The sequence below is a fragment of the Microtus ochrogaster genome, unplaced genomic scaffold (genome assembly GCF_000317375.1).
Source record: "Microtus ochrogaster isolate Prairie Vole_2 unplaced genomic scaffold, MicOch1.0 UNK7, whole genome shotgun sequence".
NCBI classification, from domain to species: domain Eukaryota; kingdom Metazoa; phylum Chordata; class Mammalia; order Rodentia; family Cricetidae; genus Microtus; species Microtus ochrogaster.
In genome coordinates, this window is record NW_004949105.1 from 2355583 (window position 1) to 2377630 (window position 22048).

The window sequence follows — 22048 nt, forward strand, 5'->3', positions numbered from 1 at the left end:
TGAATTCTTGCATTGGCGTCTGCCCATCTCTTTTTACCGGATCAGGTCTCCTTGCCTACTGATGTACCTTCCCAGTGCTGGCTCTCCCCAGTGATGGGTCTCCCCAATGCTGGCTCTCCTGGCGCCGAGAGATCAGGTCTCCTTGCTGGATGGGTAGCTCGTAATCAAAGCGCCTACCTTGCTTGGTGCAGGCAGGCTATAGAAACAAAGGAACTCCCACCCGCTTGGGTGCCCTGAGGATTCCGACCCAGTGCCCAGACAGGCTGGGCTGTGTGATGCTATGAGTCGAAAGAGGACAGTGAGGCCGAAGTGGGGACGGTTCTGGTTGAAAGCTTTTCTGACTATTCTTAAATTTATATGTAGACACTGAACACGTTCCTTTTGTATTCAGCTTCTGGCTATCTCACACCAAAAGTTCACTCCTTTCCATGGTGTCAGTCTCCCCACCTTGTTATGTGACCAGATTTTCTTCTGTTGTAGTGAATTCATATCTTTTGGGACCCTGTGTGGTGATGCTCTGAGGCCATGGCATGATCTGCCTTCCTCTATAGGGTCATTGTGTTTGTCTGCCCAGTTGTCTTGGGTGTCTCCTCAGGAATCTGCTCTGAAAATGCACTACCATCCTCGCTCAAGGTTCTGTTCTTAGATTCAGTTCTGAAGTTGTTGGGAGCAGGCTGAAGCTCATTTTGTTTATTCCGTAGCTTTCAGAGTCTAAGAAGAAAATAGGGTTTGAATCTCCCTCTCCAGTCCTTCTCACAGAGATCTGATTCTTGACCACATTTCTTGTCCCTCTCTTACTGTATGTAGACACCATCCACGTCTAGAATCTAATATCTTTCAATGCATTGTGTTACCTCTGTCATGTGGACTGCCTACTCTTATAAACAGAGTAACTCATTCATTTACTGTACGCCAGTATGAGTAATCTTGGGTTCCGCACTCTGGGCAGCACCATGCATTATCTACCTTCTGTGTCTTGAATGTATCCAGTCGTGGGAAGGCAAGGTGTCACCTATCAGGCCCTCAGTGAATTCCTGGCTCTGTCTTGGGTGCCTTGTCCTGGTAGTCCTGTGCCCTCTGTTGTTAAAACCTTTAGAGAGGAGTCACACTCAGCTTCTTCTAACAGTATCAGAAGCTAGGTACCAGGGCACTATTGTAACTGCCACACATGCACACTGACAAAAGATCAGCCTCATGAAAAGGTTTCCATACACTTTGCAGTGTGACTTCGACTGCCATGATGGGGTGGTCAAGAGGATCATGGGAAGAAATCCACTAGAAAGGAGATCTGGTCCAATCCTGAATTTGGGGGAAGAGCAGCCACTTTGCCCCATGAAAATACCACCCACCTTTATACATTTTTATTAAAAGCTTCTTGGAAATTCACAATGTAGACCCCACTGAACAAATGGACACCTTTTGGGGTACACGTTTGCACAGCCTACTCTAAGCTCTCCCTGGAGTGTTTTTTGCTTTGTTTGACTTTTCTGCTGTAGTTAACTAGCTTCAACTGAGTTAATCTATACATTTGATTTAGGTATGAAACCTCAGTGAAGCTAGTTCCCAGAGTATAGGAATGGGTTAGAAGGAGGATATTATTGGTGCAGGTATAACCTCAGAAGTGTGGCATCACCCAGGTGGGATCTTAAGAATCAGAGTGTGGCAATGGGGAGTGTAGTCCCTATTTTGGAGTTTTCAGGGTAACCTGATGCTAATGTGAACTTCCTGTCATCAGCTTTACTGGCAAAACTTATGCTTGGGATTCTTGTGGCAGCATAAATTTTAGGAATATTGTGATAACCTCTTGAGAGATAATAACATTTCATGTTATCTTGAAAGGATTTTCTGTTTCACACACTGCATATTTTTTGTGTTGAAATAAATAAGTTTACTCAAGACATGGATTCAATCTTTACTATAAGCACCTGGATATCCTGTCAGATAAAATAAAACCACTTAATGCAATCAGAAGTACAAGGATTTAGACGAAGCAGGATTTTCCTTTGCTGAGTTTCAGTCTAACTCCATGTAGTTGTTGCTGTTGCTGACGACTGAAAGGCCAAGCTGGGAACTCCAGTTCAATCTGAGCGACTCCCTGTGTTTCTATACATATTCTGTATGCAAAAGCGGGATCTGGTAGAAATCAACAAATTACAGGCAAGAAGCCGAAAAGTAAGGCCATTGGCTGGATAAAGTGACTTGTGTTAGCTGCCACCTTCACAGACAGCCAGGGGCTGCTCTGCTGCTCTGGTGGCCAGACCCCTTAGGCGTCTCAGCGACTTCTTAGCTTCAGTCTCGGAAGCTCCTATACAGACCAAAGAAAACAAACGGAAAACTGGGCGCTGACAATATAGAAAAACTAAACATGGGATCCAAAAGAGTGCAGAAGTTTTAGAAACTTTCACATGCTTGGTTATGTTTATCTGATAAAGCCAAGGATAAATCTGGTAGGCAGAGGCCCCCACTAAGCATGTATATTCACTTTATGTGTGGAATAATTTTCAAATCAAGAATTGAGATTCAGAGTAATTAAGTGATTTTTAAGATTTAATCGGATTGTGCAAGATATCCCTAGCTGGCTGCAGAGAGCTGTTTTCTATATCTCACGCCTTAGTTAACACTCTGTGTCATTATTTGTGATTTAAGCCCAGTTAGACAGGTTAGCACATAGCAAGATTTATCAACCATTTTTCCAGCAAAGGAAAGGGTGAGACATTCCAAGGCCTCAGCTGGGACCTTCTACAATAAGACCAAGAACCACAAGTTCAGCGTGCAGGGTAGATCCGGCCCAGGCTCACCTTTCAGAGAGGCAGCAGCGCTGTAGAGACAGCTGCTTTCACTGGAACAATCATCTGCACCTTCACAGTTTCTATTCCTGAGATGTAATGAGCGGTCCCGATACTTTAAACAATCATGAGTAAATTCACCCAAGTTATTTTTTCCCTCCGTGGCTGCAATTTTCACAGCATGGTGTTATAAAATGTTTCGCTGGTTCCACACCAGGCATGGGATGGATGCTTAAGAAATAGAATATGATGATGCTAAGACAGTGCGCATGATGGCTGGAGGAAGGGCTTACGTTACGTGTGACATTTTCATTTTATGTTGAGGGCAACAGCCTAGTTTCAGATATGTTTGCAATATTTTTCAGTTATGTTTGAAAAATATACACCATTAATATTTATTTTAAAGTGAAGACAGATCTGCTCACCTTTTCTAAATGAGAGTGGCTACAGGACTAATTGACTGAATATGGAGTCTAATTCCTGTATCATCTCCCTGCTGACACAATCATTGGCTGTGTGGCAACTCCCAGCATGCCTCCCTGGCTTCTGGAAGGGTGAATTCACTTATGATTTACCTGTGTCAGGTTTCATTTGCATCATTCTAGAGGGAGCAGCCTTTGTTTGGAGTCCTCCCTACTCACTAGGCAGCCTGTCAGTCTGAAGCAAATGTGGTGCCCCAAAGATGCCCTGTGCTCAGAGTCCTCCTGGGCACCCAGAAGCGGCCTTCAGGCTGCTCCCTGAACTCATGGCTACAGATGTCTTTTCAATTTGCCTAACTAGGGTTGCATTTTGCTAGCTGAAAGTGTTCTAGGTTGTGTTTTGTTTGATATGAGAAAGAAAAAGTTTTCACTATGTATCGTGTTAAGAACTGTGTCCTACATGGGTCATGGTGGCACATGTCTGTAGGATTTGCTGAAGGAGGTAGAGGCAGAGGATCACAAGTTCGAGGTCAGTCTGGGCTATGCATTTTTGAAGGAAAAAATTAAATGTGTCCTAAATTTCTTCACTGAAAGAAAGTCAGTTGAAAAATATAGAAAGAAGTCATCATCAACTTGAAAGTAATTTGTTGATGATTAGTGCAGGATGGCAAAGACTTTACTGTAAATGCTTGTTTACAGGCTCCTTGCCTGTTACATGTTAGGCCCCTTCACCAGGACATGGGAACAAAGGGAGACAGACAGAAAAAGAAGAAGGGGAAGAGAAACAAGGCCTGGTAATGCCTGGTAATGACGTCTGCACTGCCATCTTTTGACCAAACCATTCCCATGTGTAAACATCATTGATGAATGAACTTGAGAGCGTTTCAGACACTTAGTTTATTAGTTTTTATAACAGAGAAATTATTTGAGGACAATATACATTTCCATTAAGAAGTAAACTCTGAATTATCTTTCCATGCATTGAACAAAAGTCAGAAGCACCACTCACTGGCCTAATCAGCACTCAGACGTAACCCATAATCTAAAATCGGTGATATTTTCCTGACCTTCTGAGGTGTCTTGGGAGCTTTCATGTTTCTCTCAAGAGAAGCACATCTATAATTTCTATAAAATGGAAATGCCCTGGGGAAGTCTAAGCATTGGCTCAATATCTCACTGGAGATGAGCGGAGAGGGCAGTGTGGACACATGAGAGAAGAGAATCAGCATCAGTGAAAGCCAGGAATGAGCCAGCATTGGTGACTGAAGCTCTGCCCTTCCAGCAACAAAAGCCATAGCAGTCTGCAAGTAAGAAATAGGGTCAGAAAGTGTGGCTTTAGCAAACATTGCTTTTATAACTTTGAATTTTAAAAATTAGACTGATTTTTTTCCCTCTGTTGAGAACATAAAGACGTTATACAAACAGTTCTCTCTCCATAACAATGACATCAACAGTAGCAAAGCTTGGATAGAGAAATAAGTATTTTTCAGATGATGAACACCGGGAGGTGGTGGGGCAAATTTCTTCACAGCTATAAAATCGATGTTGTGTGTCTAACCTGGGCTCCCCAGATGGCGTTTGGTACTGCAAGGAGAGGTGTGAGGACTCTCTGGTGGGTTTATGTATAGGTCTGTGTGTTGGTGAATCTTGACTGTAAGCTTGATGGACTTTAAATCATCATGGAAACAAATCTCCACGCTTGCGTACAATACACTAGAGAGCGAAGGCCCACCGTAAATATGGACTGCAACATTCCTTGGGCTGTGGTCTGAACTGAAAACAACAGGGAGAGGGAGTGGAACACAGCGTTCATCCATCTCTCCCTCCTTCCTGTGTTTGCACTGTGGCTCTGCTTCCTATGACGGGTGCCGTGTGGCCAGCATCTTCCTGCTTTGTCTGCCAGACCCACCTACCACACTAGTCTGTGTTCCTGAACCAGCAGTCAGAACAAACCCTCTCTTCCTAAACTTACTCGCGTCAGGTATTCTGGCATAACAAGGAAACGAGCAGATACTACAGTCTGCCACGTGGAAACACAGCGTACCTTCAGACACGAGGTTTTTCAAACTTTGGATTTTGAAGGCAAGTGGATGATTTCAGGGCACCAGTGAACCCGAATTAGACTTACATAACGCCTCAACCCACCTCAGCGTAAATCATGAGGACACGTTACTTAATCTAGTGCCACACGCTATTCTTTGCTAGAAGAGTTAAATCTCCCCTTCCAACCTGTGGGCTCTGCTCTTCTGTGTCTTGACCGCAAGTGAGCTTGCTGACCTCACCTCCTGGGACTGAGCAATGACTGACTCCTATTCCTGCACCTCCATGGTATCTTTACATCATCTCAGGCTCTTTGCAACTCTTTATATTCTGAAACGTCCGTCCTTTGCTTTGGGCTTCCTGAATTACAATGCATACCTCCCTGCTCTTCCTTCCTAGCCACTTTACTGTTATAGCCCCAACTCCACATACTGTTCCTGCTTCAGCTTGGCCTGAGTTTGGAAGAATTCATTATCGGCTCAGAAAATTGTACATGTCAATTGACAATTGTGGTGTCAGTTGTACGTCTGTCACTGCAAAGATTTTGGGGGTAGACAGGAAATGAGACAGAGAATACCTGCTAGCCCTGTGCTCATGTTTCAGTGCGAATGAACAAACGCCCTTACTTCTGCTATGTTAAGTGCACGTTTCTACTGAAGCCCCAGTGATACTGTTTACCCAGTGAAAACCTCACCAGCTCCCTCTTATTGAGGCTGACAGCGATCAAGCTTCCCTCTTTTAGCCACGATGTCAATGGTTCTCTCAGAAAACACTGACACCCATCTCTTGCTATGCCACCCAGCCTTAACCTAATCTCATTCCGCTGGATATATAGCATCCACTGTGTCTTGGGGGTATTTTTTAATGTTCTTCATCTGGTTTGGTTCAGCTCTGTGAAAGCTGCAGTCTGTCAGGTATTTACATTTTCTGCATGGGCCTTCAGTTCCTTGTTAGCTGTGTGGATGTTGAACCAGTTAGACAGACCGGCCAGAATTAGCTTGCTAGCCCTTTTGTAAAATGTTAATTTCATGTTGACATTGGGTAGCCTAATGTAAAAGTCATCTGTTAGTTTGCTACCAATAAAAAGGCATAATCTGTCAAAAATTGCTATTATCTTAAGAGCTCAGTCTGGTGCCCCAATTTGGGTCTCTGTCTCTATCTCGATCCATCGCCAGATGAAGGTTCTAAGGTGATATGCAAGATATTCATCAGTATGGCTATAGGATAGGGTCATTTCAGGTTCCCTCTCCTCAATTGCTCAAGGTACTAGCTGGGGACATCTCCCGGGACACCTGCGAGCCCCTCTAGAGTCCACAGGGGAATGGAGTGTGGAGTGGGGGAGAGTGGGAAGGGAGTGGGGGGAGGGGGCCATGTGTGCCAGGAGGGGGAGAGAAATGGGAAATTTTTTTTGCAACAACTAAAAAAAAATAAAATAAACAAAAAAATAAAAAGAATGCTATTATCCCTTCTTAGTGTTTAAATATAATGACTATAGGACATAAACACAAACACTGTAAAAATGAGATTTCACACCTCCTCGCTTAGAGGCAGAAAAGCGTGCCTTCCTGTGTAGCTACCTGGGTTTGAGTTATAAGACACTAAACTCTGTGCTTTGGGGAGCGAAAATTCCAGGAACTGTTCTCTCAGTTGTGCTTAAGCTGTGCAGGTCTTTTCTTTGTTTCTTAATGTAAAGTCTGTGTTGCTTTTAGAAAAGATTATTTTTCCTGCATGTCTTTCTATGTTGATCTGGTGATCTGTTCCACCCCCTAATCTTTTATAGAGTACACAAGCATACTAATATCCCCGGATGGAAAGCCCCCAAGGTCAAGTATTGCAGATGTGGGCTTGAGGTTATTACTTAGTGATTACTTAGTCCCCACTGTCCCAGGAGAAAAGGAACAGGGGTGGATGCTCACAGTGACAGCTTCTATTAAACAGCAGTGTGTGGAGCGTGGCTAGAGGTTTCACAATCTCCACAGCAATGTTGCCTACGATACTGCAGGTGGGAAGATGGGGGCCTTCAAGCGCCATTGTATCCCTACAGGGTCCTGTGGCAACAGGTAGATTCATGGTGGAGTCCCAATCTACCTCGTGCTACACCCGGAGAGCAACCCCACACATTTCCAGGCTTCATCTACCCCTGTTTTTATCAAAAAGTGCATAGTATGATGTGTTTAATTTTCTAACAGGTTTTTATCATGCTGGTAATTAGAGTCTTTGACACCGGGGATCCTGTCTGAAGTATAATGAGCATCTTCTCTAATGGGGGTGAAGGGTGGGAGGGGCTGCTCATCCTGTTAGTGTCTCCTCTACAAATGTGTTTTCTTGGAAGATCTCTTTGGAGGGAAAATAAGTTAATCCACAAAGAAACGGGGGCTTTGAAATGCAATCCCCTATGTCCTTAATGAAATGAGCAGGATATGTTGATGTATTTCTATTTTTTCATTTATTAAGCAGGAAAAATGACTCAGACACAGAAACCTGTGTGGATTGGATGCAAGTGGATGTGCTGGTCAGCTGTGGGTCACATGCAAGGCTTTCACCATTGCATTTAATGCAATGTCTCATGGTTTCTACGCAAAACTTCACACAGTTTTTGAAACAGATACAAGAGAGTATTAAATCATTTTCCTAAATTTACCAATGTAGAACTTGCTGATTAGGAACACAGCAAAGAAAATATAATATATTCATTTAGAACTAAGTGAATAAATGCCACAACAGGACCATATATGAAGATCACCTTAGGTAATCTTCCAAAACCTACAGATTTAAATTATTTTTAGTGAGGGTTATGGTCTCAGAACTAGAAGTGAGATTTTTGTGAATTAAGAATTAACTAATCATTTACTCTCCATGGCCCCAACACTGTGCACGTGCTGTAACACATGTTATGTTATGACAACGCAGTGTTGTCATCACTGTGTCACCCCAGTGTCATGCCATGCTGCTTTGCCAAGGTGGCTGTCAGTGCCCACAGGCAGCACATCTGTCTACTCATCCCAGCATCTGCTTCCTTTACGTTCACGTCGTCAAGCATCATAGTGATGCAGAGTGAAGCTGCACATGGAAGATTTGAGAAATAGTGTGGTTTCAGGATAAGTAAATCAAATTAATTCATCAATATTCTAATTGCAGTGTCCAACTTCTATTACAGAGATTCTCAGTTAATTCAACCTGTTTAAAATGAATAACAAAGATTTGTTTTCATTTGAATTTGGGGCTCTGTTAAGCAAGCATTATAAATTATGAAATGAAAATGTATAACAAGAATCAATACCTTATGACATTTATCAATATTGATATTAACATATCAATATTTGTACACCTGAGTGCATTAATTTTGCCTCTCTGTATTTATAATGATTAATATATATCTTAAGAAATGTTTTAATAGCTTCTTATTTTCATATTTATATGTAATGTATATAAAGTGATAGACTAGATAGGTAACAATGATCCTTTAATGTATTAATTGCCATAATCTTAAATAAATGATTACTTACATACTTACTGCTCTCAAAAATTACTATGTGTACTTCTGATATATATATATATAATTAGTATTTTCTATTTTTATTTCTTTTATTTTTTTAAAAAAAGGAAACATACCATCTTTCTCACTTTACATATCAATCCCAGTTCCCACTATCCCCCTCCTTCCATTCCCTCTACATACTCTCCCAACCCCCATCTGCTGCTCAGAGAGGGTAAGACACATTGCTTTGAGGAGGGTTCAGGGCCCTCCCTACTATATCTAGGCTGAGCAAGGTATCCATCCAAAGAGAATAGGTTAAAAAATAAGTCAGTACAAGCAGTAGGGATAAATCCTGGTGTGGATCCACAGTCTGCCCCAGCCATATTCAGAGGGACTAGTTTCATCCTATGCTGATTCCGTTCCTGTCCTGCTGGAGTTGGTAAGCTCCCATTAGCTCAGGTAGACTGTTTCAATGGGTGTCCCCATCATGGTCTTGACCTCTTTGCTCATATGCTCGCTCTCCCCACTCTTCAACTGGACTTTGGAGCTCAGCCCAGTGCTCTACTGTGGGTCTCTGCCTCTGTTTTCATCAGTTGCTGGATTAAGGTTTAATGATGATATTAAGATATTCATTAGTCTGACTACAAGACAAGGCCAGTTCTGGCACCCTCTCCTATATTGCTTAGGGTCTCAGCTGGGTTCATCCTTGTAAATTCCTGGGAATTTCTCTAGGGCCAGGTTTCTTGCTAGCCCCATAATGGCTCTCTTAATCAAGATATCTCTTTCCTTGCTCTCATCTTTGTCCTTCCTCCATCTCGACTATCTCGACTATCCCGTTCCCTACCCTTTTCCCCTCCTCTTCCCATTTCATTCTTCCTTCTCCTCCCACCCCTATACTCCCAATTTTGTCTGGCAATCTTGTCTATTTACGCTTTCCAGGTGATCTATGTATGTTTTTCTTGGGGTTCACCTTGTTACTTATCTTCTCTAGGATCATGAACTGTGGCTCAATATCCTTTACATTATAGCTAGCATCCACTTATGAGTGAGTACATACCATGTTCATCTTTCTGGGTCTGAGTTATCTCACTTAGGATTTTTTTTCTAGTTCTATCCATCTGCATGCAAATTTCAAGATGTCTATATTCATGGGATCTAGCACTATCTTCTGGCTAGCAAAGGCCCTGGGCATACATTGTACACTCACATACATGCAGACAAAATACTCATATACATAAAATAAAAATAAATTTCTAAATTCTTAATAATTTTTTTAAAAATCAAAGAATTGATAAGTGGAAAGTTTGAGATTCAGTCACAATGTATTTGATATGATGTATTATATATAATATTTTAATGCACATATAGTTTATAATTGTTGAACTAAATATGTATTTGGGTAAATATATGTTTAACTATTGTATATTTACATATATACTTGGAACATATATCATATATGCATATGAGTTATAGGATATCTATTATGAAGTTAAATATTTGTCTTTAGATATCATGTATACAATGAAACATGTATGCATGTATGTGGGCACACATATATGTGCACACACACATATGAACACAAATACACACATAGATTCCCAAATCATATATTGTGCTCAAGCCTTTTTCACTTATTTCTGCCCTGACATCATCAATCCCATGCAAAGAAATCCAGATGTTTTTTGTGTTATTTGTCATTGCCCTGAGAAGACTATATGGAACATTCTATAAGATCTACTTTGAAGAGACTATAGGGATCATCCTAAAAAATTCACTATACGAGGATTGTAGGTATCATCCTATAGGGTCTGCTATGAGAAGACTATAGGGAGCATCCTATAGGGTCCACTATGCAATGACTATAGGGAGCATCCTATAGGGTCCACCATGAGATGACTATAGGGAGCATCCTTTAGGGTCCACTATGCAATGACTATAGGGAGAATCCTTCAGGTTTTTTTTTTTTGCATAGGCTCTGAGAAACTTCCACAAGGGGAAATCAGAGTTTCAAGTGTCCACAGAGACTGGAGTGAAAGTCCAGGCCATAACACTTAGTTGTATCTTTCCGCTGAACTCTCCTGGTGGATTTGACCTGCTCCCACAGGTCAGTGCAGGGCAAGGCTGTCTCCAGGTCCTGAAGTATGTACTTCAGAGAGGGGCCAGGGTCTGAGGAGGCTCGTGACAGGTCAGTCTCAAGGCTCTCTTGAGATGGTCCCTGGTGCTACTTCATTAAGCTCACAGGGTTTTTCTATTTGGCTCTGCTTATTTTCTCAGCTCTTTCAAACAGTAAAGAAGCATCATGGTTTAATCTGAAGATACATAAGGAAAATATGTCCTCTTTGGGAATTCCTGCCAGGGTGATTTGGAAGCAGGAAGGGTAACAATTGCTAGGACGGTATTTATCAAGTAGGCTGCTCGCCGCTGCCTCTGGCAGCCAAACAGAACGGGGAGGCAGTTATGTGAGAAGGAGCAGGAAGCCAGTGCCGGCTGGAAAGTCTCTCTTTGTTATGCCATCAGGACTCATTTGTTCTCTTTTGTGCTTCTCGGTAATAGAGTTAGGGAATCATATTAATATTTAAAATACAGCTCAAATTTATAAACCACTGTAAACTAGCAGATTTTTGAAGCACTTATCAGCAGGATTTCGGATAAGAGAACTTGGGAAGTTTGCAGATATAAAATTAATATAAAGGTATTTACTAGGAAAATGTGCTTAATAAACATTGCATCAAAATATTTGGTTAGATGGAGCATATTTTCATAATTTAGGTGTTTGGAAAACTCAGCCTTTGGCTCTCATATGACAGACAGCAAGTTCAATATCTCTGACTGGCGATCTGCTTATAAGAAATGCTTAATGAAACCAGAAACACACTGGGTTTATGGCCATTTAATTCTGTATAAACTCTTTCATCAACCTGCCAGTACTAATAAATACTCTTCATCAAATGACAACAACTCTTTACTCATTTTATATGGCTGTAACAAGCAATTGTTGAATGCGGATGGACAAAAACCAACTCCAGCCATAGGTGTCAGATACTCTACAAGGAACAAAGGAGAAGCCAGTGCCTTCTGAGGTGCTGTGGCTTCATCCCATGCTGTTCTCTAATGAACGTCATTGGGCTACAATTGTACCATCATCAAAGCCATCACATGGGTTGGGTCAGGAGGAGCCCAGCGTCAGATCCCTTTGTTGAGATGAAACTCCGTAAAGTTGTAAAGAAGGGGCAGGTCTTAATCATTAGTGTCGTCCCTGTTGGCTTCTGTATGCCTTAGGAATACATGTGCATGCTTATTGATTTCAAACTGAGAAGTCCGTGGTCTATGGTGCCCCCTGACACATAGCCAGGAACAGGCAATCACTCATCCAAAGGGCAGGGATGGAGTGGGGGCACAATGGCTAAGAAATCTGAACCAGAATGTATTTTGTGTGACATTCTTGATTGTGTCACCTCCCTGAAGGTTTTAAATGATTAGTTTGTCCCAAAGTGGATCCAACAGAAATATATCTGAAGGCCATTAAAAAAAGGGTCAGTGGTTAAAGCAGGCAATAATAATAAGACGCAAAGTTCACCATAAACAAACAGTGTGAAGATGTCTCCTAATCTGGATTATTTAGTCCTATGATAAATGGAATTTAAACTTGGAAGGATGCCCCACGGGGAGACTTAGTCCTTGCTTGTCACCCAGCTCTGGTCATGGAGGGGAGGGTTGTGCTTTGTGATCATCTCCCTTGAACTGGGGGTTCTAAATGGAGGGAAATTGCAAGCACAGGGCCAGAAGGAATCCCAGGAGCATCCTTGGTTGGGAATGAGATGATGACACCATTCTACTTCCCTTTTTCACCCTCAGTGCCATTTTATCACTCTTATAAAAATGTGTAAAAGAAAATTGTATAAAAGAAATGGAAATATTGAAAAACAAAAGCATTTTTTTCTTGAATAGCTCCATTTTAGTTTGCCAAGTGCTTTAACATTCAAAGCCCCCACCCCGCCCCACATCACTGCTGTGTGCTCAGTGGAACTTAGATTCAGTCCTAGTTACCTTTGGCTTTAAGCTCCGCATTGCATCACATAGAGTTGTTATTCTGTTGAGGGATTGTCTAGATCACATTGGCCTCTGCGTGAGCGTGGGGGAATTGTTTTTATTGACAACTGACATAGGAGGACCCAGCCCATTCTTCTGGGTTGTATAAAAAACTAGCAAAGGATGATCTAGCAAGTAAGTTAGGAAGCAGCACCCACAGTGGCTTTCCTGTACTCCTTGGCAGAATGAATTTCTTGGCTTTGGTAACACTACATTGTATAGCACTGAGCCCTGCCTCCAGATTCCTGTCCTGAGTTCCTGAGTTCCTGCCTTGACTTGCTTCAGTGATGGCCTGCCACCTGGACGTTTGAGCCAAATACATTCTTTCCTTCCCATTGCTTTTGGTCAATTCTATTAGTTTGTGTCAGTCAAATGGGTTCTAATGCAAAAATCCTGTGGAGTAATTCTATGGAGGAAAGGCCAAGCTGTATGCAATTTGTACCTGGAGATTCTCATAGTTGAATCTGTTGACTTTTGAGTCATCCCTGTTATAATTATTATTCTTAATTATCTATTATTTTACTAGTATCAGCCGTATCTCCACTAGCTTGTCTCCATCCTCTCTTGTTATCACTCAGTGGCTCCTTCCCTGGGTGCCTGTTCTAACTTCATGGTTTGTTCCAGTTGAACTGAATGCTGATCTTAACTGCATTCACAAGAGCAGGGCACTTAATGTAGAAGTATCAGCTGCACACTGCATGCCTCTCAGTGCTCTGTATCCAGCTAATGACTTTCTCTACATTAACAAGCCATGAATAAACATGTAAAATGTATGCAGCAAGCTGGGAGATCAGTGAAGTGTTTGCCTTACAAGGAGAGTACCTAAGTCTGATCCCCAGAACCTACATTTAAAAAAAAAATAGAGAGGGTAGTGTTTGTTTGTAATCTCAGTGGCAGTAAGGACAGATTTATGAAACTAGCTCACTGGCCATTTAGAGAATCTACCCAGCAAATTCCAGGCTGAGAAGAGACTCAGTCTCTGAAAGAAAGAGTGATGTAGGCAGTACCACCTGAGGAGTCACGAAGGATAATAGCAAAGATTGCCCCCCCAGTATCCACCCAAATGCTCACAAGGTGCCCCAGGCACCTACACACACATATACGCTTCCCCAAATACAAACTCACAAATATATAATCTCTATGTCTTAAATTCCAAATCCAGTCAAAGTTTGTACAAATGTTCTCATCTGTAACCAATCACTCACTTGCAAGTTTAACTACCTTTTAAAAAAATAATGCAGTAAATGTCTGTAATGAGTCCTTCTTTGGTATTTTCAGTTTTGAGTTTTAACTGATTTGACTAGAATTTAACATATTTATTGACATCAGTGGGATGTCTCCCATGAGGCTTGGAAAGATACGGTCTAACATAATTAGACTTAAGTGGTATTTGTGTGGTTAATTCTTCCCTTTTGAAACTGTGTCTCTGATGCTCTGGGGACTCTGCTTGAAGCAGGACTATCCCCACAGCTCCTTGTCACCGTCGTCACCTCTTTTCAGTTTTGAGAGGCATCACTCTCTTCTAAAGAGGAGAGAATGTGTGTGGCTCTTACTGTTGGCTTGACCACACCCTGATTATGCCCTACTTATTCTGTCACCTTGTCATAACAAACATCTGCCTCCGCTTTAGTTGCCTATAGTCTAGCTCCCTATCTGTGTAATCATGTTTTTCCTGTATATACCCTGTACCTTCAGAGAAGCTTATAAGTAACTTTCTGTTCCTGTGATAAAAACATGTAACCTAGGATGACCTAGGAAGAAAGCCAGTTTGGGCTTATCGTTCCAGAGTGAAAGTCTATGATGGAGGTAGCTTGACAGCAGGCAGGCAGAGCAGGAGGCCGAGAGGTCACATCTTCACCCACACAAGGAAAGCAGAGAGAGTAAATTGGAAGTGAGGTGAGGCTCACACTCTCAAAGCCTGCCCCCATTGGTGTACTTCCTCCAACAAGGTACCACCTTCTGAAGGTTCCAGAACCTCACCCAATCAGTACCATCAATGGAGGACATCCCGTTTGAGTACCTGGGCCTACGAGGGACATTCCTCATTTAAAACTGCTCCTTGGTGTTATGGTCCCAACAGATTAGAGAACTGCAGACAGAGAGGCAAGATCCTGACTGGGTGAGGTACTCCTGGCAAAACTTTGTGGTTTCCATTCCCAGTGAGATTATGTCATCCTGGGATGAGCCAGAGCTACTCTGTATGAAGGACTGAGCTAGAGGCAAAATATGGTGGGAATCATGTGGTCTCAAACTTTGAAATCACTGACTGTTGGATTAGATAGTCTCAGGGAGTAACTAGTGGGCCATTCGTACTGGCTAATATGCAAAGGATACTCAGTAAAACCGTAGGCTGGAGGAAACCAGATGTTTCAGAATTATGGGCAATAACATATTTCCATCTAAACTACATTATACCTATGGATGTATACATACACATCTGTGTGTGTATGGATGGATATAAATACATACATACACACACATACATGTGTGTGTATTATATCCACGGCTGTTTCTATCTGTATGTATGAATATATATATATATATATATATAGATATAGATATAGATATAGATATAGATAGATAGATAGAGAGAGCGCTACCATTATATCCACATATGCTATATCATATGTAGACAGTGTATATATATGTGTGTGTGTGTGTGTGTGTTTGTATGTATGTATAAAATACATTCTACTAGTTTTAGACATTTTAAATACACAGTTCTTGGCATGAAATATATTCACACTCTAAATCATCTGTAATCATCTGTAATCCATTTTTTAATGTTTCTATCTTACTCACTCAAGCTTCCAAACCTTAGCAACAACACTGGCCTCCTCCCTGCCCACAGCACCACACAGCTTCTGTTATTCTTGTGAATTGAACTTCTTTTCTTTGGCAAGTTCACTGTGTCCTTAGATGAAAGCTCAGCCTCTAGCGAGCAGAGTTCAGTGGGTTTTGCTAATTATTTTTCTTTATTGTTTAACTCTTTTTGCCCTCCCATCTTTGGGTAGCAAGAGCATTGATTGTTGAGGACCATTGGGGCACCATACTGTGGCACCATATTGTGGGCTCTTCTTGCTTAGGCAGCATAAAATTGTGTTTCCGTGGCTCTCCAGATCAGGAGTGTGGGAGTCAGCAGATCTGTTTTTCACTGAGTCTACATCTCCATGGCCGTTGATGGCAGTCTTCCTGACTCTCCCCATAGGTGTCAGTGTGTGATCATGGTCTCACGTGCACCCTGTGTCCAACTCTACCTATTGTTTTAGGATTTAACTGAAGCAACACTTCATATTACTTATCTCCAAATACAGCTGGACCTTGAAGGACTAGGGTTTGTGGTTTCAATCCCTAGTTGGGTGGGCTTCATTGAGCCTCTATGTGGACATGGGATCCACTTATGATTAAATCAACCTTTTCAAAGAAGATACCAGCTTTACTATCTGATTTCTGTTTTTCTTTCTTTCCTCCATTTTCTCTTAATTTCTGTTTAGTTTTTGTTATTTTATGCTGACAAGGTTTAATTTACTTCTTATATGAGTATTCTAGCTATTTCCTTTGTAGTTACCTAAGAATTACATACAACACCTCAAACTATGCAATCAATACCAATTTTGAATTACTTATATACAAAATTTTGCTCCTTACAGTTCAAACCCTGAGAGCAAGTCATTCATTTCACAAATTGTATCTTTATATATTAATATCCAACAATATAAATTTATAATTATTCCATGTATTGTCTTTTACATAGTATAGAAAATAAAAAGTGAAGTTACAAATCAAAATAACGATTCTACTTTTCATCAATATTTATATGTACACACATAAATATGTGTGTCTATTTTATTTTCAGTTATATTTTTCTATGTGTTTACTTTTAGGGCAAATTCATTTTCAATGGCTTGAAGTCATAGCTAAGGTCCTTTCATTTCAATGCAGAAAGAATCCGTTTAAAATGACCTACTTTGCCTCTGGTTTGTCTGAAAATACCTGAAATTCTGTCTCTTTATGGGGGGATAGATTCACAGTGTAGCATCTTTATGGGGGGATAGATTCACAGTGTAGCAGTTCTTGCCCCCTGGCTGTTTCTGTGTGTGCTTCTCAAATGCTCTACCAAGAAGGGATCCTGCATTTGCACTGTTTTCCCCTGGGCTTTGTCTATACATTCTTTTTGCTTCTACCCTGCCTGCAGTCATGGATGACACCAAAGCCCAGGCTGGTGACATCCAGAGGACAGAACAGATGGGCTCTGCTGTCTCACAGGGATCTCTCTCAGAAGCACTCTCACGGGCATGCCGCAACATCTCACTAAGCTGAATTGCATCACGAGCCTTCCGTTAAACACATTTCTGATAAAGAAAAAAGAAATGTCCATGGTTGGATGAAGCAGTTAATGTAGGGTGCGGTGGATGTCAGAGTGCCATCCACTCCATCCAGTGGCATAGGATCCTTACAGACTATTCTGTGGTGTTGGAAACCCAGCAGGAGGCTTGGGAAGCTCACAGAGGAAACTGTACAGCTGTGCAAAGGGGATCACTCCATGTCGGTTCAATGTAAAGTATGTTCAACATTTAAACTTGTATCAATTTATTAGACTACATGTTCGTAAAGATCTTAATGATTATCAGCTGCACTGTTATCCATGGGGAGTAGACGAAGCTCTCTTCTTCATAGGCACGGGCCTTTTCCCTAGTCCTATAAACTGGACCAATACAAGAGCAATCGTTGAAAGCAAATGAGCTTCTAATTAAACTTTCACCTCTTCAACAGGAAAAAAAGAACTAAACCAAAGGATGTCACCGTCTTTTTGTGGGCAGAGTTGCCTTTGATTTTCAAGAGCAAAGATTCACTTTAATGCAGCTGAGCCGGCTTCAGTACAAGAGAGTACACGTTGAGTTGTGATCTTTGAAGCTCTGAATTGTGTCTTGCATACATTTCCTGAGTGTTTCCTCAATTGCTGCGTGACTTGCTGACAACCTTTCTCTCTGTTGTAGTGACCCAGGGAGGCGTGTCTCTGGTCTCTGACATGTGTCCAGATCCTGGAATTCCAGACAACGGCAGAAGAGCAGGTTCTGACTTCAGGTAGGAAACAAAATAATGGCTTAGAAAATGAGTTATCTTGTAACACATGCCTGGCCTGTCATTTTTATCTCAGTCTTCCTATTGACGGAAAGACATAACTTGTCATTGATTAAGAATCTGCAGTATTTGCAGAACTCTAGATATAATATGGTGATAATTTCTATAATTTCCAGGTACCCTGATGTTAATAATGTAAATTGAATGAGGCCAAAATTTTGACTCACAAAATATACAAAAAAATTGTCTTCATATACGTATATACGTATACATACATATTTCAAAAATATATATAATGTGTGTCACTTGATAGTCTAATGTTTAAAAGTAAAGACCACAAAAACTATTGTAGCCCCATGATTATCACCTCAAATAAGCGTTTAGGGTAACAAACACTACTGGCCCTCAGCCATTTACTCCAAGATGCTGCCCAACATTTTAGGATTAAGATGAGCTAGAGACCCCTCTCCAGTCGCTGGACCATGAAGCAGCTGTGATTACAAGCACTCCAGGCTTTGCATTTCTTCCTGTCTCTTAGAAACCTAACGTTTGTCACCTTATGCGAAGGGCTGGTAAACAAGAGTAATCTGAAGAAAATCAAGAGTGAAGGACACAGGAAAGGAGTTCCTTCCTATAATCTGCCCATTTGTTTGAGAGACAGACAGAATTAAGCCTCCTAACACAGGCTGGAAGCTATGTTAGCCACACGGAGAGAAGTCAATGGATGTTCGGTAGGCCTGCCACAGCAACCGTGCCATTAAAGGGGATGGGGAACAGGATGCTTGTCTCCGGGATGACTGCCACAAAGGTGATCAAATTTCTGGCACTAGCAGCACAGTGTTGTAGACTGGGTGAGTTTTAAGGACTTATTTCATGTTGTAGTCTGGGAAATCTAAGGTCAAAGTGCCACATCTGACGAAGCCCCAAAGTGGGGCAGGCTGTTGAAGGTGAAATTGGGAGCCTTATTAAATGAGGATGCCTGGCCCTCTTACCCCCACCTTCTCTGTCATCTCTTCCTATAACGCTCTTTCCCTAGGAAGCCATTTAGATCCCATCCCTGGTCCACCCTATGATTCACCCAACATAAACCACCTTCCAGTGACATTGAGTGATCAGAGCTCAAGGAGCTACCGTGGAAGCTCAGGATATTCAGGGAAGCACAGATGATTGAGGCCTAGCTTGTGAAGCTTCAGAGGGAAGCAAAGACTCTGTCAGGGCTGTTCATGTGCTGTTTTGTGTTAACAATCTGTGGAGGGGAACCTGTGCTTCACTGTGACTATAGGCACTTGTCAGCAGAGGCAGAAGAATCATCTGTGAATAGTAAGATACCAGCATCATTAAGGCAAAGGCTTCTTACAAGTATTTCACGGTCAGCAGAAATAAGCTGTGGTCCAGAGGGGCATGAGGCAGCAATTTGGTAAATAATATTCCCCATATGGTACTTGTTTAAAGGCATAAAAAGGTCATAGTGTGTAGCTGGGACTTGTCACTATGTGGCAGGGTCAGCGTCGCTCTCAGTAGAGGCCAGGATGGCCACTGATAAAGGTGCCATTTCAATAGAGACCCCCAGCAAAGGAGGGATGTCTGAGTCATGAGACAACCCCAAAGATAAAGTTTAGAGTGGAGTCAACCTGAGCTTGCACAACGAGCTGTGTCTGTTGTGCAAGACAGAGATGGAGAGCAACAAGCTGACCCAGGCTTTCTGGAGCCCAGGTGACCATCATTGAGTCCAAGATGCTTCACATTGGGCCCTATATACTGTTGGGTTCAATTTTGTTTGATCAGACTGTAACTATGACCCAGTTTTTCTGTCTTAGACAAAGGAAGTATGTAAATTAATATCATTATCATAATTACTTACAGAAGGGACATATTTAAGAGTCTTTGGATTTTTAAAGAGACATTAAACTATTAAAGTGTTCAGATTTTAAAGTTGGACTGTTTTATATTGTAATATTAATTGCCGAACATGGGGCAGCAGGAAGCCAGTATGTATGCTGGGGCAGTCAGAGAAGGAAGACAGAATCTGCTTTAGAAGACACCACGGTCTTCTGTTTAAGTGCGTTAGCTCTTGGGTTGTCCAGGCATTTCTCCAAGCGTGCAACAACCAAAATTATAGCCCCTTGGAGATGGCTGGAAAGGAAATATAAAGAGGGTTTTGATTTAATCTGAGCTTTCATGGGACTTTATTGCTAGAAGATTCTTCAAGGAGAAAAGATGAAACCTTTGTTTTCCAATTGTGTATTTGTTTGCCTTGCCTGAATGAGCAGCCTGGAACCTTATTACAAGGTTCATTGGAAATGGGTACTATCAGTGGCTTCTTTATTCTCAAGCCGAGGATGAGGGAATTCTGATTTTGGTCCTGAGTATGATTTCAGCTCTACGTTTTCCATGGTGACCTTTATTGGGTCAAGGATGTAGTGATCTATTTTGTATTTGTTTGGATTTTTTTTTAAAATGCACGGATATAAGATTCAGTGAAAACTCTTTTCTTTAGCTACAGAGATGATCTTGGCTTACCTCCCTAAATTGTTAGTAGAATGTCTTGTATCAGTCTCAGATTCAATGATGAAAGTACTATGGTCAAGAGGTGTTAGATCCTTAAATATCCTGTCTTCTTTTGGTGCTGTGGAGGGAAAAGGGTCTCGCACATGCCAGACAAGCATCTTGTAGGTGGTGGCACCACCTGACATCATTTTGCTTCCATACCATTAGATTTCACTTGCCAGAAGTTTACAGGTATCTTACATATGGTTTCATGATGTATAATCTTATAAAGACTTTGTCTGGTTTCACCGTCACAGCAATGCTTATCTTATAAAAATTGGGAAATCCTTCTGAAACACAATTAATAGAAGCTCCAAAGACAGAAATTGGGGTCAACCTGAAGATCTGAAAAGCAAAGCAGCCAGCCACTGGCTCTTACCTTGACCTCAGTCTGAAATGGCAATTCTGCTTCCAGGAATCTCAGAATGAGACTGTGTTTTAAGAGCTGTTTCCTCCTGTCTTATATTCCTCTCTAGGATTGGGATTAAAAGTATGCACCATCTGGTTTCTATGGCAACTAAAGGTGTGTGTTACTGTAGTTCCTGGGATTAAAGGCTGCCATAACTGGTCTATTGACCAGTGGGACTGTTACTCTTAGATCTTCAGGCAGTCTTTATTTTATCAGAATAAAATTGAAATGCCACTGCAACTTTCCTCTAGAATATTCTAGAACAGTTTCCACATAGTTGTTAATGGCTTCTGCTTAAATGCTGACACAATTTACTGATGAAGCCACCAGGAGAGGGGTTTTCTCATGAAAAGTCTTCAGTTACTGACTCAAAAATCTCCTTTATTTGCACATGAAGTAACTTCTTTTGTTACTTGATTATAGTTTAAATCTTTCAGAGGATTTTATTTTCCTTCAAGTTGGCAAACTTACCAACACAAAACTTTCCATGGGGCTTTCTACACATTTACCTTAAATTTTTATAATGTGTCTGATTAGCATTTCTATAAGTAATCTTATTTGTAATTAGCATATTACACACTGGACTTCATTGTTGGGTTTTCAGTCATATTCCATTTTGTGCTGAGTCTCCTGTCTTTCTCTGTATCTACTTCAATATCTTTGCACCTTCCTCTCACACGAATTATGTTGTCATGTTGCAGCTGTTATGTTACTACCATTCTTTCTGGACACCTCTTTTCTCCCTTTGTGGTCCCCTTTCTAATATTACAACTACACACACACACACACACACACACACACACACACACACACAGAGAGAGAGAGAGACAAGAGAACATGCGGATTTTTCCTTCTGAGTCTGGGTTATCTACACCATATTTAAAACTTTGGACTTACTCATATTTTATCTTACATGTATGAACATTTTGATTGCATGTATGTATTTCAGAAGGACAGTGTCAGATCCCCTGGGACTGGAGTCACAGATGGCTGTGAGTGACCATGTGGATGCTGGGTGCTGGAAACTCATGAGCTCTGCAAGAGCAGCTGGTGCTCTTACCGCGGAGCCATCTCTCCAGCCCCTGCACCACATTTACATTCATCTGTTCTTTGGGGAACGGGTACCTGAGTTGATTCCATTTCTGAATCTTTTAAATCAATAGTGACATCACAGCTCAGTTTCCTTGTACTCACATTT

At 41.5% G+C, this 22048-nt stretch overlaps 1 protein-coding gene across 1 annotated transcript in view; it reads left to right on the forward strand.

The window, feature by feature from the left end:
• Nucleotides 1–22048, forward strand: part of Csmd1 (CUB and Sushi multiple domains 1) — a 1422978-nt gene that overhangs the window by 995730 nt on the left and 405200 nt on the right. Inside the window, exon 8 of the mRNA XM_005366231.2 lies at nt 17810–17897. Coding sequence (XP_005366288.1) covers nt 17810–17897 — 88 coding nt within the window. The remainder of the gene's footprint in view (nt 1–17809; nt 17898–22048) is intronic.